The 20096-nt window shown below is 35.9% G+C and overlaps 1 protein-coding gene across 1 annotated transcript; it reads left to right on the forward strand.

Annotated features, from left to right (window-relative positions):
* Positions 1-17046: 17046 nt before the first annotated feature.
* LOC107789352 (NAC domain-containing protein 100-like) lies at positions 17047-19111 on the forward strand. Its single transcript, XM_016611152.2, has 3 exons — positions 17047-17634; positions 17874-18151; positions 18266-19111. Exons 1-3 carry the CDS (start codon positions 17433-17435, stop codon positions 18773-18775), a joined length of 990 nt encoding a protein of 329 aa, XP_016466638.1. The 5' UTR covers positions 17047-17432; the 3' UTR covers positions 18776-19111.
* The last annotated feature ends 985 nt before the right edge of the window (positions 19112-20096 follow it).

Here is a 20096-nt window from a genome sequence, read left to right on the forward strand (position 1 = left end):
TATTTCGATTTTGTTTATGTCGAAACTCGTAGAGCATATGCATATTTGTTTTATTGAATGTGTTTTCACGTTGATTTGTGTTATGTTTGTGTTTAAATTTGTATGTTATTTTTACCCGGATTGAATTATTAGCCTTGGGACAAAAAATAGTTAATTATTAGCCTTGAATTATTTATTTAATTTGTTGTTCATATGTATGTTATGTTTGTTGTTTTTATATGTAATAGTGGCCTTTTAGCGTAGTAAAATATAGAGCATTTTAGCGTAGTAAAATATAGAGCCTTTTAGCGTAGAGTCTTTGTAGTTTAAGTACGTACTAACTACAAACTCTATACAATTACTCTTTACAAAATTAATTATTTAATTTATAAAAATAAACTTACAAAAATAAAAAATTAATATATGTTGTCAAATTAACTCAAATATCGAGCCTGGAACCCATAGATAATTACTCAATCCAATTATTTAATTTATTAAACTAACAAAATTCTAAAAATGTTGAAATTGACACACATAATAATTAAGGATAACTTGGTGCAATCGGGCCTCAAATATCGAGCCTGGAACCCATAGATAATTACTAATTAAAGGATAGTTTTGTGCGACCGGAACTCAAATATCGAGCCTGGAACCCATAGATAATTACTCAGAACAATTAAATAATTAATTATTTAATTTATTAAACTAACAAAATTCTAAAAATATTGAAATTGACACACATAGTAATTAAGGATAACTTGGTGCGACCGGGCCTCAAATATCGAGCCTGGAACCCATAGAAAATTACTCAGAACAATTAAATAATTAATTATTTAATTTATTAAACTAACAAAATTCTAAAAATGTTGAAATTGACACACATAATCATTAAGGATAACTTGGTGCAACCGGGCCTCAAATATCGAGCATGGAACCCATAGATAATTACTCAGTCCAATTCAATAATTAATTATTTAATTTATTAAAATAACAAAATTTTAAAAATGTTGAAATTGACACACAAAATAATTAAGGATAACTTGGTACAACCGGGCCTCAAATATCGAGCCTAAAACCCATAGATAATTAGTAATTAAGGATAGTTTAGTGCGACCGGGCCTCAAATATCGAGCCTGGAACCCATAGATAATTACTCAGTCCAATTAAACAATTATTTATTTAATTTATTAAACTAACAAAATTCTAAAAATATTGAAATTGATACACATAATAATTAAGGATAACTTGGTGCAACCGGACCTCAAATATCGATCCTGGAACCCATAGATAATTACTCAATCCAATTAAATAATTACTTATTTAATTTATTAAACTAACAAAATTCTAAAAATGTTGAAATTGACACACATAATAATTAAGGAAACTTGGTGCTACCGGGCCTCAAATATCGAGCCTGGAACCCATAGATAATTACTCAGTTCAATTAAATAATTAATTATTTAATTTATTATAGCACAAACACACAATTAATATTGTTTAAATTATAGTAGACGATATGGACTTGCCGCATGTGCATCCTGGACCAGCCGAGGATCAGATATTAGTGTTGCAGGGCGACCATAGGTCCTCCTATGTATGGGAGGGACATCTATTGGATCACTCTCCGTGCCAGGAGACCTGACGATTTGTGGGACTTTTTAAGGCAGAGACATTTCCATGCCCTCGTAGTCCATCGCCTGGAGGCTACGGGCTTCCTTAGGATTTTTCAGATTGGGCAGATGCAGCTCGATTGGTCTCTCATCACAGCATTGATAGGGCAGTGGTGACCAGAGACACACACTTTTCACTTGCCCACTAGAGAGGCCACCATCACGCTTGAGGATGTTCAGGTTTTGTATGGGCTGCGTGTAGATGGACTGGCCGTTGCACTGCCCCAGTACATGAGATCTATGGAGCGTCCCTAGTATTTGGATTTGATAGGGCAATATACTGGTTATAGACCACCGGGTGAGGCTGCACTTAGAGGGGGCAGTCGCGTTTCTATGACAGCTATCAGAGAGCATATGAAGGTATTGCACCCAGACATTACCAGCGAGACAGAGGCTATCCATATTGAGCAGTACACGAGGTTGGCGCTGCTCCTTCTTTTTGGGGGTGTCTTGTTCCCGAACACTTCGGAAAATCTAGTGAGTATACACTTTCTGCATCATCTACATCAGCTAGATGAGTTACCCCGGTACAGCTGGGGTGCTGCTATTCTAGCATACCTGTACAGGAGTATGTGCTGGGCGAGCATGGGCAGCCAGGTGGACATATGTGGTTTTCTGCTGCTTCTACAGGTGACAACATTTTCGAATACTCTGTTCATTACTCCGAATTCTATATGGTCAAAATGACTCTTAAATTTTACGTCAACCTTTTATCTTAGGTTTGGGCCTGGTAGCGGATCCTGCCGTTGCAGCCACCTTTACCACCACTAGAGCCAGGTGTAGTACCTCCGTTTCTCCCTCTAGCTACGAGGTGGGTTCTCCGGCGTGGGAACTACCGAGGGACTGATGCTCTTCATAATCTCTCCCTTGTCAGGGATGTGTTAGATATGCTGGTGGCCGGATAGGTAAATATGTACCTAAACTTACTTGTTATAAATTCACTTGTGTTGCGCATACTCACTTTTATGTTATTATTTGATAGTTCATCTGGACGCCATACAACGACGAGTTGCTAGCTCAGCTACCCGATTATTACTCAGTTGACCGACTGCTTTGGAGCACTTCCATCCCGATGATCTTCTTCGATGTGGTTGAGCATCATGCCACAGAGCGTGTGCTTTGCTAGTTTTACTATCCCCAGCCTATACCGGGGGAGCCTGCATGGGTGCCTACACATTATTAACGGGATGACCATACTAGGGTGGACGATGCATTTGTAGGATGGCTAGAGCAGCAGGTCCATATTTGGGACCAGCGAGAGTACCGTATTCCTCCACCACCTTCACATATCTAGGAGGCCACTATTGAGCTACATACATTATGGTACCGCTGTCACACCCGACTGATGATCGGGAACCCCATTCATGTACTTGTCGATCTGTACAGACCATACGTCAGGAAACACGAGGCACTGGTATGTTTTTGTGACTTATTAATATCTTATAATTGTGATACAACGTTATTTAATTAATATTTTAAATGTTGAGCAAGCTATTGGGCATCACATGTTCTACCAATTGGGACAGGAGATGCAGCAGCATGGTGACAGTGCTGTAGTCGTTGAGTATGGCCGACGGGTGGAGGAGATGGCTCGTCGGACCCTGTATCAAGTGAGAGATGGCGCGAGGTTGGATCACGAGGCTGAGTATGCGGTGCCAGAGGATTACCATCGGGGTAGGGCTGTCCCACAAGGTAGGGGTAGGGCACGAGGGAGGGGTGTCCCACGAGGCAGGGCTGTCCCACGAGGCAGGGATGCCCCACGAGGTCGCAGGGGACAGCGAGGAGGTGGTCCTCAACAAGGAGGCGTTGAGGCATATGATGAGGATCTTGGAGATGGGGATCTTGGAGATGATCAACCGAGTTATTTCCCTCAGCTAGATGAGCCTTCCAGCAGCATGCCGTCGTACAACCTTCAACTATCTCTGCCAGCATCGCAGGTCACCCTGTCAGATGCATTGTTGATCACGGGTACATTCGATGGAGATGTAGACCAGTTCTTTTCAGACCCATCTACTACAGCTGAGGATCGGCCGACCCGGGACGTGGATGGCGGGCGCAGGTTGAGTTATGCCTGATCCCCGGCGATTGATCCGGATCTACCACATGCTCATGTATGCTTTTATTACTGTAAACTTTCAATTTGTTTTCTTTTCCTTAATGATTTGTCATTAATTAATTTTTAATTTTCTTATTAAGGCTTCGTCCCAGCCCATCACAGAGGCCACTGTATGAGCTGATGAGGACACCACAGATGCATATACTCAGGAGGCCGACAAGACCACAGAGAGAAAATGTTTTTGACTTAACACGTATAATACTAATATACATTTTCACATGCTAAGCTTAGTACTAGTTTTATAGGTTGCTGACGGCCCGACAACCTCTTCTACCGATCCTGCCAGCTGTACTGTCGACGCTACTGCGCATTCTCACATAAAGAGGTGACTTAATAATGATAATCCCGATAGTGTACCCAGGCGACGAGGGATGCGACTCACGCCAGCAGCAGCACTGAAGCACACAGGCTGTGGGACTCATTGATTTACTTATGTTTGTACTTTGTGTAAATATTACATTATGTAAATAATGGCAACAATTCTATTTTAACAACAATTTTATTTTAACTGCGGTTGAACAACAATTTTATTTTAATAGTACAACACAAACACAAACATATCAGACCTAACACAACACAAACAATACAAGCAAAGAAAACACTTGACAAGGGGAACATAAAGATACACTACTACGCTCAACACGTACGTGCCATTGTTTAGTTACAACCGCCTAGTATTCTCTGCTCCAACCACTTGAGCTAGTCTTCCAGCTTTTTTTCTCTTCTTCCACCTCCTTGAGTTTTGCCTTCAACTCCGCAATTTCTTGCTTCGATAAAACGTAGTATTGCACCACGCTTTACATATTAAAGTTTTTTTTAATATGTAATTTTTTTAATTCCACAATCTTGGTCTTCTTTACTAACACTAATAAGTTTAATGTTTGAACAACCATATCAAAATGTCATGTTAAAAAATAAGATGTAACAAGATTGTGGAACATAATTTTATTTTATAGATATTGCAACATACACAAGTACAGACACGTATTACAAATAACAAAATGAAAACAAAAGACTAGGGGTATCATTGATAGTTGGGTACATTCGAAGAACTTGCACCAGTAGCTGGATTACTACCGCCACACACACCACCTGAAGGACATTTACGACGGTCGTGTCCTGTTTGCGAGCATATGCTACATTTACGCGCATAAACGGTGTCACCAACATCCATTTGGTTCCGTATACGCGTTCTCTTTTACACTTGCAGCTTGCACAAATAGTCCTTGTTATACACCATTTTAAAAGGTTTCGGCGGCCAATAATGCTTAACACCTAATGACTGCAACTGCCCACTATACGTGTCTACGTATGCATCAGCACTATATTGCCTATCAATATAATTAGTTGCCCCTAAACCAACTTGTTAAAAGCACTTCAAGGCATGTGCGCACGACATGTGGTAGATGGTCCATTTCCCACATGAACACAACCTGCTGGCTTCATTCACCGTCTGTAGATTATTCCCACGGTGTCCGCGGATAACGATCTTAACTTCAAAAACACCCCGGTCGTGATCGTACTGTAAAAATGAATGCCAATGTGCTCGCCTCTTGTACCTTTCAAATCTTCTCATGGGTATTGGAATAAATTGAACACCCCTATCCATCAATGCCGACGCAGCTCCATGCCCTTCAACTAACCTCTTCGCACTCTGTTTGATTGTCATGCGGACCATGGCAGTGACAGGCAATCCAAGGGCAAACTTCAACAAGCCGTTAAATGGCTCTGACACATTTGTAGTCAGGGCTCCCCATCGTTTGCCGCCATCAGCATGCAATGTCCATATGTGAAGCTCATGTCCCATCAGCCAAGTATAGGCTCGTGGATCTAACCGCCTGATCGGTTCCATGCACCTCATGAATTTGCATTGCTGGTGCTCAGTTGCAGCCATCCACATTAAGTCATGCAAGGCCTTGTCAGGATATTTCTTCTAGAAATTGGCCTTCAGGTGCCTCACACAGTAACGGTAGTATGCATAGGGTTCCTGCCATTCAGGCAAGTGCCGTACAGAACTTAAAATACCACCATATCGATCAGATATTAGACAAATACCTGCACACTGTTTGACAACGTGTTGCTTCAAGTGGTTCAAAAAAAAGCATCCACATCTCTTCGTTTTCATTGGCACAAATGGCAAAAGCAAGTGGAAATATTTGTCCGTTGGCATCTACTGCAACTGCAATCAAAAGCTTAATATCATACTTTCCATAGACATGAGTACCGTCTATGGAAATTACAGGATGACAATGCACAAAACCATCAATTGTTTGTTTAAATGACCAGAACACATAGTTGAAAATATATTCGGGTCTGTCCGGACTCCGCTCACACCTCCATTCAACAACAGTCCCGGAGTTAAAGTGTTGCAGTATAGCCATGTACCTAGGCAGCAATGAAAAAGACTTATCCCAGTCGCCATAAATAAGTTCAAAGGCATGTTTGCGATCGAGATATGCCTTTTTTTTGGTTATAGTACAACCATACTCCTGGTGGACGGCTGTAATACACTCTTTAATCTTGAACCTAATGGACACTTTCAAATATGGAATCAATACTAGAGAAATCAAGTCCACATCCACGTTGAAGTGATTTTCATTGAATGTGTCCATTTCACATGTGTGGGTGCTAATAAATTTACCCACTTTCCACAAACCTGATTTCTTCTTGCTGGCACGCAACATCCAGTGACAACCCGTAAAGTCTCTACGGCATACAGCCTTGTATACCTCCGTAGTTGACTCACTTACAGTCATCTCACGACACTCTCTTACACTGTAGATTTTTACAGCCCTAATTAGACGAGCTTTATCGGGGAAATACATGCCCTTTGCCAGCACCGCTGGTCTAGACTCATCCCACATCGCTGACCGAATTTCGTCATCATCCCTTGTGAGAGCATCCACATCCGGCATACTTGGCAAATTATCAAGGTAGGGAATATTCCACTCATGAAATGGCACGTGGGACTCATACACTCTTGGTCTAGCGGGAGGTGGAGGAGCATGCTCCCTCGTCAGCTCAGGTTCGGCATCCACTTCCTCCTCGTCATCACCCTCATCATGGAAGGGTGTGTCATCTCCAGACTCATCCGCATTATTGTCATAATCATTATCATCTTCCTGACTCTGCGCATCTGCCAAATCACGAGTCAATACGTCGTCTATGGGCAACTGTGTGAGGTCAGGAACATCAAGATGCTCGTTTTCACTGCATAAAAAGAACAAAATGATAAGCTACCTAACTAGATAAATACTTTACATATAGCTATATCACTTTACTTGCAAGTCGTACTGTCTTGCCGTTTCATGATGTATATTTTCTTGTTGGTGATGACTCCCGGATGGACCACCGTGGTCCAATACGCCAGAACTACGCATGTTCCAACTAGGGGCTGTGTCGTAACTTGTAAAATTCATATTCGGAGTGTACCCCTTATGAAAAATATGAGTGTTAATACAAATCCAATTAAAACATAAAATAACCATCGCTAAATCGTAGAAAAATTAAAGTTTACCAATCGTCTTGTGGATTATATAAAGTCGAAAAATTATTTTGTGGCTGCTCATTCGCCGGTGGTGTCAAGTTTAAATCAAGGCAAGCTCTTTTATCAGCAATCTGTCCGGCAAAAACTGCTCCAGAATAACCACCCGATGACTGAGGGTTATCCCTACTATGCGCGCCCTCATTATTGGGAAGGTCTTCAACCTTGACGTACATTTCCAATAATTTTATTACAATAAATTCATTGTATTCTCCGGAATCCGAAAAAAATCTCTAAGAGTTTCATCATCTTCGATGTTAAACTCAGAATAATAAGTAAACCCCTGCAGAGTCACTGAATACGAAAATCTACCGGTTACTTTAAGGTTAACCGAACGTTTCCTCACACACATTTTTTTACGTAATAACGATACCAATTTATCGTACTCCATTGTAAGCGGTAATTTAACATTATACTGTGGAGGTGAGCTATACTTCACAGAGTTATTCTCTAGCATAACCTCACCCCCCCCCAATATAATGAAACCCTTATTTTTGGCTCTTCAGACATTATAAAAAATGATTGATAAGAAGAAGAGAGAAGTATGAACGGAAGTTTGAAAGAAAGTTTTGAATGAATTTTCATAAAATTCAAACGCCTTTAAATAAGGTAAGTCCGAGCTTGGGTGCAGATTTTTTTTATATAAAACGCAGTATACTACCACGTTTTATGTATTTGAATTATTGTTATATCAGTTATCTGCAGGCCCAAAAATCAGAGTAAAACGCAATATAATAATATGTTTAAGTGTAAAACGCAGTCTAATACTGCGGTTTACACTAAAAAATAATTCTCTGAACTCCTACAGAAGTGGGCCCAAATATCATAGGGAAACGCATTACAATACTGCGTTTAAGTGAAACGCAGTATTGTACTGCGCTTTCCTAAAAAAATTAATTTTTTTAATAAAATGCAGTATAGTACTGCGTTTAACTTTAACGGCTAACTTTTCATTAAAGTAAAACGCAGTATTATACTGCATTTTATGTATTTATGTAACTTTTTTTTTTTACAGTAGAAACGTATTTTGTGCCATTTTTGGCACTATTTAAGTTTCGGTCCCTTTGGAGCACCGGTGCTCCTGTCTCCAGTATATTATGCTGGAGCCAGCAAAGTATACCGATCCAGCATAATATGCTGGAGTTCATACATAGGTGCACCGAACTCCAGTATATTATGCTGGACCAGTCTCTGCTGCAACAAAATAGTGGCTATTTTTTATCGACTTGATAAACGTTGACTATTTTTGAATGACTAGTCCAAAAACTGGCTATACCGTGCTATTTTTACAACTTTAAGGCATGTAGAGAATTTCTAATGAATGACCATTCTAGGTGGTCAAACGCTTTTTCTAGGTCTAATTTAAGCATCATTTTTCCTTTACCACCGGAGGTCTTTTTAAAAGAGTGGATTGCTTCTTGAACTATAATAGCATTATTAATAGCCCGTTGACCGTGGTGGAAACTGCACTAAGTAGGGGTGATAATTTTATTATGGAAAGGTCGTATCCTATTGACAATGTTTTTATTTTAGGAATGAGGGAAACATAAGTCTTGTTAATTTTAGGGTCAATTGTTAGGGTTTGGAAAGCTTGTGAGCAGATGTTAACGATCGAGGGACATGTGTCCGCCCAATATTTCTGAAAAAAGATCGGGTGAATACCATTTGGGCCTGGTGCCTTAAGTGGCTTAAAAGAATTAATAGCTTTGTGTATTTCGATCGTATTTAGATCTCTACTAAGGAACTCTCTATCGAGAATATTGAGAGTGCTTAGATTATAGGTAAAATAAGCAAGTTACCTCCTACAACCAAGTGAAAACTTCCTCATATTCTTATCTCAATTCGTATAAGTTAAACTCTTTTTCCCAGCAAAACCACCAACTATAGCTCAGAAGAAGAAAACAAGCTCTATGAATGGCCTCAAAAGCTAAAACATGGAGACAATAATTAAACCCCAGAAAATATCTTCTTTAAAATATTTTTAAAAACTGAAAAGATTCAAAATTAAATCTCATATATAAAGATAAATGTACTCGATCACTATCCCTTTCATGTTCTTCAGTCAACTTTTCCTTTCTGGCCTTTCTAGTTGTTACTCTTACTAAACTAATTTCTGAGATAGTCCACTTTCAACTATTAAAGCGTAAGGAGGGTTTTTAAAAATGTAAAATAAGGCGAAATCATCCAAGTTTTGGGGATTGGATAGGGTGCTTGGAATTTTCAAATAAGCTTGTGACATCATTGTTTGATTAGTTGAACCAAACACTCAAATTATGCTGCTTTTCTTAAGTGCAATAGTGATTAAAAAGAAAATCAGAAGCGCGCATTAAGCGCGGGTGCCAACACATGAAACTGACTCAAATTAAAAATACAAGCCGCCACCAATTCTAGTCATTTGTCTATTCAAGACTTGGATACGTTCCTTTAATTTATTCCGTGAAACAATGGAGAAATTCAGAGAAGAAAACGAAAGTTGTGATAGAGTTGTAAGTACTCCTTCATCCTTAATTAAATGTCTCGCTAAATCTAAACAGTTAGATATGAGAACTGAAAATATATGTTTGGCATAACATAAGTCATTTTTTCAGAAAATTATTTTAATGAATTGAGAAATCATTTTGTGGTATTAGTTGCCAATAGATACAAAATGTCGCTTCAATAAATCATGACTAGTTAACTAATTGAGTCACTTGGAAAGTTTAGGTATACAAGCGCATTAGTAATTTGAATTAAAAAATAAAAATCATTTTCCTGTTGTAATAAATTCCCTCCTTTTTGCAATATACTACGAGAGCTTGATGATTTTCCTCCAGTGCATGATATAATTAATACTGGTTAATTAATTTATAAGAGACTTGTAGATATGTTTCATATTAGGACTACAGGAGATCAGAAAGAGCTACTATTTCTGGCGAACTGAGTATATTCCTAATTCCTTCTGAGGTTATCCAAGATTTTCCAAGTCTTATTTTGACTTGAATGCAACTTATTAATTAACTCAAGGGTGCCAAAACTATTGTTGTTGTTGATGATATATAATGATTAAAGTATTAGGAGTATTTATTTTCATCGCCACTATGATTATCATCATTATTTTTTGTTGTTATTATAAGTTGTTAGAAAAATGTTGATTATTGTTCGCACATCATGTAGTACTGACGGATATGTTAATTTTTAACAAAATATCTTCTCCATCCATAAAAAAGTCGAACATTGGTCAAGAATACACCATGGCATGCTGTTGATAAGCATCGAATCCATAATCATTTAGAGAGATTATATTACTATGCTAGGGCCGGAGCTAGAATGTCGAGACCGGCAGAGGCGGATCCAGGATTTAAATCTAACGGGTTTAACTTTTAAAGTTTTTAGTATTGAACCCATTAGATTTTTAAAGTTATGGGTTCATATCTACTATTTTTGTAATTTTAATGAATTTTTACACATAAATTTTTATTCCGTGTCAAAAGTTATTGGTTCAGTTGAACCCGATGATACTACACTACATCCACCACTGTGCGCGGGCACTTAAAAAAAAGATTATAACTATTTCGTTAAGCTCTGTATTTATCTTAAAAAATTATTGGATATTGTACAAATCATTAATTTATAACTTAAAAGGATTAGAATTTCGAACCCACGAACTTGAAATCCTAGGTCCACATACTAAACATTATTTCTTTATAATAATAATAAAAAGAGCAGCCCGGTGTACTAAGCTCCCGTAATGTGCGGGGTCAGGGAAAGGGCCGAATCATAAGGATCAATTGTACGCAGTTTTACTCTGTATTTCTACAAAAAGCTATTTCTAAGGCTTGAACCCCGTGACCTCCTGGTCATACAACATCAACTTTACCAGTTACGCGAAAGCTCCCCTTGAAGCCAAACTATACCAACAGCCTCAATTTCTTCAGAAAACTTGTGATTTGATTAATCATGCTTAATTAATTTTTGGTCAAACACTAAAAACATGTGACAGTTGTGAGCATGAGAACATGGCAATTTTGCATCCACAGATAGAAGTAATTTTACATAAGCCACGTAGTATAATAAAACCTAATTTAATATTGCAGATCATTGCAGTATACTTTGGACCTAAAAATATTATAGCATATTCTAGAAAACAAAATACTCATCACTCTTTTATATAAATTGATAGTTAGGCAATGCATAAAGCAGTCAATCATTATAAGTATAGCATATTTTAAAAAAAGTACTTTTAAAGAATTCAAAGGCCTAACCTATGCCTAATTTTATTCCCTAATTTCCAATAAGAACCATTCTTCTTGTGCCAAGTAAAGCTGTCTCATTTCATGGTTATGTGTTGGAACAAAAGAAACAGGGGTAAGCCTAATCCAGAGTTTAGAGGTCAACCCTAGAGTTAATTAACTAAACCAGAGTTTAGTTAAATTTTATTGCTTGGATCAATTGAGAGTAGCCAAGTGTATATTTTGGTTATTGTATGCCTATATATATATGGCGGCACTAACTATTTTTCTTCATTGGGCAAATTTTGGTGGCTGATATGAATGTTGACTATTTAAGCCAATCTGAACGGTTCAATGTTGAGAAGATTTATAATTTAATTTTTAATTCCTTAAGAAACGCAATCTTGGACAGGTGGCCCTCCTATAATTGGGTTTCTTTCCTGAATAAGAAAGTTATATTGTTGCTATTTTTCTAAGAAAATGAAAGGCCACTGTCTTTTTTTGGTTTTTATTTGGTTTTCTAATAAAAGTAAGAGATGTGAGATAAGCTGGTAGTCCAATTGCAGCTCTTGAAAGCAAATTATTGCAATTTCATGTATTTTAAGTTAGAACGATATTTTTTATTTTTGTATATAAAAAGGAAGTACATCTTAGGACTTCTGCCATATGATTATACCGTTTATAGTCATTCAGAAATAGGATACATATGACTGCACATTGATAGCAAACATTTAAAACGATCATTTTTTTCGAAGCTGCTTATTACAACAGAGTTTTCTAGTTATCTATTTGTAGGCATATAAATTTTATTAAAATTAAATTCATAAAAGAATTTGGGTTATATTTTAAATTCAAGATATATTGGTCTAAATAAATATTATAGGCTAATATAATTGAATTAATTATATAAATCCAATATATATAGATTAAATAAATAAGTCTTAATCCATTGGGCTAAAGTGATGAGCCTACTCCATCAGACCCAAGATGACATCTTCCTAGAGGCCAAATGCCACGCATGAAATGACGTGGCACGCTAAGTCAAACGGAAGAGCTAATAAGATCATGCCACGTGTCAAAATGACAAGACATGCCAAGTTAAATTAAAGGGCCAATGAAACCGCGCCTTGACATATGCAAGTGACATGTTCTAGCCGTACAAATGCGGCCTTGTCGCACTTCAATATGATTGGTTGGAAAGAACTTGTTCTTATCATAACTCTTCCCTCCCACAACTATAAATAGGGGTCTTCATAACTCAGAAAAGGCACAAGAAGTTATAACAAGAAGCAAGAGAGAGCTCGTGGATCAAACGCCACAAATTTCTCTACAAGTTTCAAGCTTCAAGCAATCAAATTCAAGCTCAAGAACGAAGAACAAATCAAGGTCAAGTTCAAGCAATCAAGCTCAAGCTCAAGAACAAGATCATCGTTCGTGGCAACAAACACACATTCAAGATCAAGCTCAAAGGCCCTTGAATTTATTTACTATTGAAAAGAAGAATCAGAGGATTCATAGAGATTGTAACACTTAAATATTTAAAATAAAATATTACGATTGTTACAATATTTTTCGGTCTTGATTTTATTTTCTCGACGCAATTTATTGTCTACACTATTATTTTTGTGCACTATTTGAACAACAATCATCGTAATTTGTAAGGTTAGGCTTTTAAAATAAAATATTTAAGTATTACTTGTTACGACCCAATTTTCCACCTTAGGATGTCGTGATGGCGACTAGTCTCTAAGATTAGGTAAGCCTAACAAACAAGATAATTAGAACGAAAATAACGACTAAAACAAGATATAAACGAACAAGTCTCATAAGAATCTCAATACTGAACCACAATACAATATGTTCTCAAAATCCGGTGAGACTGAGTCATAAGCTCTACAGAAAAGTACTAAGATCTCAATATACATCACTGTCTAAATAAAGGATAAACAATATTAATATGGGACAGCAGAAGGTGACTCTAAGGCCTCCGGACGTCGAGCAGGTGTACCTTGAAGTCTCCGAACGTAGCTAATCAATCGCTAGCGTCCAACACAAGCTGATGTACCTAGATATGCATAAAAATGTACAAAAGCGTAGTATGAGTACACCACAACGGTACCAAGTAAATATCAAGCCTAACTTTATGTGGGGGTAATTACCCCTTAGAAATTGGTTTCGAAAAACTTAGTCGCACCGGCTGATGTTTTTATCAAACACAAGACATATGTATCAATATGTGTTTTACTTTAATTTGTCAATATTAAGACTAACTTTTTAAATTTAATTTCAATATTGAGTGCGGATAAGTATTTACCCATATGCCTTCATCACTTAATAAAGATGCTTTCTCCTGTCTAGGGATGTGCATCGGTCGGTTCGGTTCGGTTGTGAATATTATCGGTTTAGCATATCGGTTATCGGTTTACAAATATGATAAACCAATAACCAAACCGATAAGATATCGGTTATTGGTTAATCGGTTATCGATCATTATCGGTTCGGCTATTGATTTACCCGATAAGATATAACTCAATCTAGAGTTAAGCAAAAAAGAGAAGACAATTTACTGGAGTTAAGCAAAAAAGAGAAGAATTCACATATAATATACTACTCATTTCTGCGTTCTGGCCACAACTAATATTTGAACCATGCTTCATTTTGAAAAATTCAAGTCCTGTACAATTTCTAAAATTGATACTACAACTCTACAAGCATTCCATCTCGAGTTCACAGGAAATAGCAGTTAACATGAATATAAATAACATTTTTTTTGGTTTTCTGCCAAAAAATTGAATTTTGAAGATGAATTGATGAAGAATTGAATCAATGTCTGAAAAAGGAACTGTGAAACTTCAATCTTGAATGCGGCTGGAAAAATTGAAAAATAAAGAGAGAATGAATCCCTAGATGTATTTATTAAATCATAATTTATTAAATTTTATTGGGTTATCGGTTAACCCGTTAAGAAACTGGGAAACCGAGGCCCCAACCGATAACCCAATAGTAAAAACATACTAAACCATTATCTAACCGTTAATTCAATAACCCGATATTGATATCCCAATAAGCTTTTTCTATTCGGGCTATCGGTTATGCCCGATATATGCCCAGCCCTACTCCTGTCCTTTGGATTTGCTTATTATTAAGCACGTACATATTAGTATTACAGTTTCAATTGAACCAGTTATAGATCTTTGCTACATGGTTCTTGGATTGATATGAGAAATTTCCATTAAAATTTAATTGTTAGTATCATTACTGTTTGTCTATATATTACATGTAGTAAATGCATCTCTTTAATCATATTGACGAGTTCACACTAAGCTTCTTAATTTGTCTAGGTGCAAATTCGACCATTTTGAGGATACATGACGATGAATTATTAAGTCGTGTTCACACTATCATATTCATTTACAAAGCAAATTAAAGTATCTTAATTTAGTTTGATGTAACAAATGTTTCATGCATTGTCTAAATTTAATTCATGCATATAAAGGATAGGAAACGGCAAGTCTACAATTTTAATTCAATATGGAAGCATTTTATTTTTTCTCTTTCTTTCCCATCTGGTATTAGAATCTCCAACGGTCTCACATTTTTTCATTTTTCCTCCAAGGCAAAAACTTGATTTAAATTTAGCTAGTGATTGGATGTGTACATAGGACCTCCCAAATATAAAAGTATTCTCTCGCTCTACACACATACACACACAGTGTTACAGCTAATACACATAAAGACAATGACGATAACCCTGATATACGAAAGATGCTAGAAATATTTGTATTAGTACTCACATATATATATAATAATAATAATAATAATAATAATAATAATAATAATAATAATAATAATAATAATAATAATAATAATAATAATAATAATAATAAACGGTGATATTTCCAGTCTGGGTTTCGAGAAATCTTTTCTTTCCATTCACATTAATGATGGGCCTAGCAAATACTGGGAAAACGCCTTTTTATTTTAGGTAATAAGTAGTATATATGTTTCCAATAAGGTCCCTTGAAGAACATGCTTCCCAAAATTACTTTGCAACTATTCCCTACCTTATATTTTTAATTTATATGACATAGTTTGACTATGATATAAAAATTAAAATATAAAAAAGACTTTGGAAACTTGTAATTTATTAATCTCCGTCTCAATTATGTGATATTTACTTTTCAAAATTCAAACTATGTAAACTTTGACGAGTATTTAAATATGTATTTTTTTCATCATATTAGCATGAGAATAATTAAACTTTTACTACTTTTCGTATAATATTTGAGTATCTAAATTTTAGGTTGAACGTAATAAGTCAAAATATTGACTCTCCAGAAGCAAAAAATATAACATAAATTGAGGCTGAGGAAGTATATAATATTGCAGTGGAGTAATAAACATGGCAAAAATATCATGCAATAGTAAGCTTTTTGTAAGTATATAAAAGACAGTTGAAGATGAGTCCAAAACTCATTTAACTGAACTTCCTATAGCCATATCCTAACCATAAATTGTCTTCTTAATAATACCTTTCGGCTTTATTTTTGCATCTTCTCATTGGCCCTAGCTAGCTACTTCTTTAGTGCTTCATGTAACTAATAGTAGTATCTAATTAGCTACTTAGTTGCAGAACTGCTTAACAGAAATTTCTGTTCATGAGAAAAAGTCCCTTTTCATACATACCAGAATCTTGTTAAAAGAAACTTTGAATTAAGTAAAACATACGTAAATGTTTGAAACACACCCAGTATTTACACTAAACTGCATTAGTATGAGGTAGACAATATATATAAAGACACATGTTATGTATTTGTTGAATTAGCACAAATGATAGGTGTGAGTGTAACATCGTTGTTTGGATCAAAGGTACAAATTAAAAAGAGTCTTTTTTTATTGAAGTTTCGTATCATTGTCAATTGAAAGTATGAAAAGGCTTTAAGAACCTTAGACTTTTTCGACTAATTTTCAGCTTTAAACGTGTCTAATCTGAAAACTAACAGCATGGAGATTCTGTTGAAATAAATATGGGGTTAAAAATGGTAATTGTCACTTTGTTAAATGGGATTTAAGCTAATTTCAGGTAGATGATGTAAACCTTCTCTCTAATCTCTTTTGTTAATTTATTTCATCAAGACAACCCGTTTTCACACGCTCCAAAGTCAAATATTTTGTATAGAGAAGGTTAATTTAGGAAAATCATTGAAGAATTCTATTAGAAGAATGTAGGAGAAAGATACATATTGAAAGCAACCTTAATTACTTTTTATTTTAATTTTTTTTTTAAAAAAAATAATAAGTCATGTTGGATATACAGTTGAAACAACCATGAGAGCAACAAATTGAAAGCTTCATCAACAACCACTATTACACAACAGAAATTCCAAATATAAATAAAATTATATGATCCAAAGAAAATCATGACTTTAGTTAAAAATAAGTATACGACAAAAGAAATTTGACAGAATTACATGCATAGTTTAAGGGGATGAAATGCATTTAGTCAAATATAAAAAGGGAGGAGGGTGTAAAGGTTTATATGAGAAGGCAGAAAAAAGAATTTTAAGCAAGAGAAGGCCAAAAACAACCTCCCCCCACAAAAGTTCCTTAGAGCTCACGTTTCTATCTCTCCCCCAAAAACCAGTATTTATGGCCTTGTTCTCTTCTTCCCTCTGCTTTTTTTCAATCTTTCATGTCACTTAAATGGATCGTTTTCTTCACTTTTCTCATTTCTTTCCCACTTTCCCTTAAACTTTTCTGAAAGACCAATTTAGTCAGAACCTTTTTTTAAATTAATTAGTCTTGATATAGTAGTCTTTCTCGTTGTTTTTATAACTGTTTGGCAAAAACCCATTAGTCTGATAATTTAAAAAAATCATAAATTTTACAAAGGGTGTGTAGGGGTTAAGGTTTTAATGATGATGGAGAATTTTTCTGGAGTTGTTAAGGAGGATGATCAACAGCAGCAGATGGAGCTTCCTCCTGGATTTCGCTTTCATCCAACTGATGAAGAGTTAATTACTCATTATTTGTCTAAGAAAGTTGTGGATATTGATTTCACTGCTATTGCTATTGGAGAAGTTGATATGAACAAAGTTGAACCTTGGGAGCTGCCATGTAAGTTGATTTCTCCACTTTTCCTTTTGCAAATTCTTTTGTTTTAGTAATAACGTCTTCTTGAGCCGAGGGTCTATCGGAAACAACCTCTCTACCCTCGATATAGGAGTAAGGTTTGCGTACAACTACCCTCCTCCTCAGACCCCACTAATGTGATTTCACTTGTTTTAGTATAACATTTCTGTGTTGCTGCTGATTTTTTTAATTTTTTCCTGTTTGTGGTTTGTTGGTAAATGTAGGGAAGGCAAAAATTGGGGAAAAAGAGTGGTATTTTTTTTGTGTGAGAGACAAGAAGTACCCAACTGGTCTCAGGACAAACAGAGCAACTGCTGCTGGTTATTGGAAAGCCACAGGTAAAGACAAGGAGATTTTTACAGGAAAATCTCTTGTTGGTATGAAGAAAACTCTTGTTTTTTACAAAGGGAGAGCTCCAAAAGGTGAGAAGACAAATTGGGTTACTCATGAGTACAGGTTAGAAGGAAGATTATCACTTCACAACCTTCCCAAGACAGCAAAGGTAAGGGATTGTGTTTTTAAGATTAAGATGTATGAATCTGAATATTCAGGCATTTATCCTTTCATTTCAAGATTCTTAAATAATTCTTTGTTTATGTTGTTTTGACAATTGCAGAATGACTGGGTCATATGTAGAGTATTTCAAAAGACAACTGGTGGAAAGAAAATTCATATTTCAGGGCTTATGCAATCAAACTCTACAGGAAATGAAATGGGAAATTCCCTTTTGCCACCATTGACAGATTCATCACCCAGTCACGTGCACTGCTTCTCCAATTTCCTTACTGCTCAAAAAAGTGAAGAAAACATGATCAATTATTTCGACACTTCTGCTAATTTCGCTCCTCTCTCGAATCCTATAGACATTTTCCCCAGAAATTCTCTCCCAAATACAATTTCCTGGAACCAAACAGTCCCTTTTCCTCAACCAGGTTCATTTCCTGTACAAGATCCTGTAAGTCTTAGGAATTTGCTTGAGAATTATGGGCAAAACATGCAGCAAAGTTTCAAAAAGGAGAAGGATATGGTCAGTGTATCACAAGAAACAGGTCTAAGTACAGATATGAACACTGAAATTACATCATCTGTTGTTCAACAGGATCTTGATTGCCTCTGGACTTACTGAAATTCTTGACAGAAAAAGAGCAAAATAAGCAAAGGAAAAGCAGAGAGATGAGTAGAGCTTCAGTAGTACTACTAGTTATTATGGTGTGGAATTAATTGTTATGTGTATAGATTTTCTAATCCCCTAAGTTGCATTCAACATAGTAAACCTAATTATGTCACAAAAAAATATACTTATCATATAGAAGTATGTTAAATTTTATTTTTTTCCCCACTTCCAGTTGTCTCATTACTGCTAGTATTTGTTATTGTGATATTGAATTTGTAAAAAAATTAGTATAGTACTGAACACTGTTAACATGTGACTGTATGAGATCAAGTTGGTGACTTACTGATCTTTTATTGTGTTCTTTTCTCTTTGAAGCTACCTTTGTTGTATATGGATTTTAGCGGTTGCTTTATCCAAACTTTTAGCTTCTACTTGAATTTTTCATTAAATTTAATTAATTAATTCAATCAAAGAACATTTTGTGGGGTCTTCAAAATCAATATGCCGTGGACCCTCTTCTTCCCCCACAATTTATGTGTAATTGTGTTATGATTAGGAGATAATCTCAAAGTACTTTAGGACCACTTCAGATGTCAAAACATGGTACAAACCACGTGTGTCTTCTTTTTTTAATCTTTTTGACAAAGTACAATACTCAATATTAATTGTAGGAATTAGTTGCATTAGGACCATCTCTTCAACGAACCAAATGTCATTGGATTAGTTGTAATTTGTAAAGACAGTAATGTTGGCAAGTTCAAATGGATTATGTCAAGTTGAGTTAGAATTTGGAAATACAAAATAAATACAAATGTGGTTCTTGCCACGCATTAAATTAGAAAACAAAACAGTTCGAGGCGTTAAGCATGACGAAGTTCTGCCGTTTGAATTTTTCCTTCATGCTTCATTAGTCCCACATGTAAAACAAGGGATTTAATTCACTATTAGTCCCCGACGTATTCAAGATTTCAATTCTATGAGTTGATGACTCAAATTCCAACTAACTCAATACATCACCTTGTTTAAGTTATGACTCATAGTTCAATATTTCTTTATAAGTACAGTTAATTTACACCGATAAATCCAAGTTTAGGCTAAAAGCTATGGGTTCAAATGAACCCACAAGGCTGGATCCGCCCTTGCCTTCAGTCAAGCAGAGGCCAATGTAGTGTTGAGCCAACGAGTTCAATTGAACCCATAACTTTTGACGCGAAATAAAAAATTATAACTAAAAATTCATTAAAATTACAAAAATAGTAGATATGAACCCATAATTTTAAAAATATAATGGATTCAATGCCATAAACCTTGAAAAGTGAACTCATAAGATTTA

This window comes from Nicotiana tabacum, chromosome 6 (genome assembly GCF_000715075.1).
Source record: "Nicotiana tabacum cultivar K326 chromosome 6, ASM71507v2, whole genome shotgun sequence".
Taxonomy (NCBI): Eukaryota; Viridiplantae; Streptophyta; class Magnoliopsida; order Solanales; family Solanaceae; genus Nicotiana; species Nicotiana tabacum.

Coding starts and splice junctions, on each gene's coding strand:
- LOC107789352 (XM_016611152.2), top strand. CDS start 17,433: ATGATGATGGAGAATTTTTCTGGAGTTGTTAAGGAGGATGATCAACAG. Junction 17,635..17,873: donor TGAACCTTGGGAGCTGCCAT/GTAAGTTGATTT, acceptor TGGTAAATGTAG/GGAAGGCAAAAATTGGGGAA. Junction 18,152..18,265: donor ACCTTCCCAAGACAGCAAAG/GTAAGGGATTGT, acceptor TGACAATTGCAG/AATGACTGGGTCATATGTAG.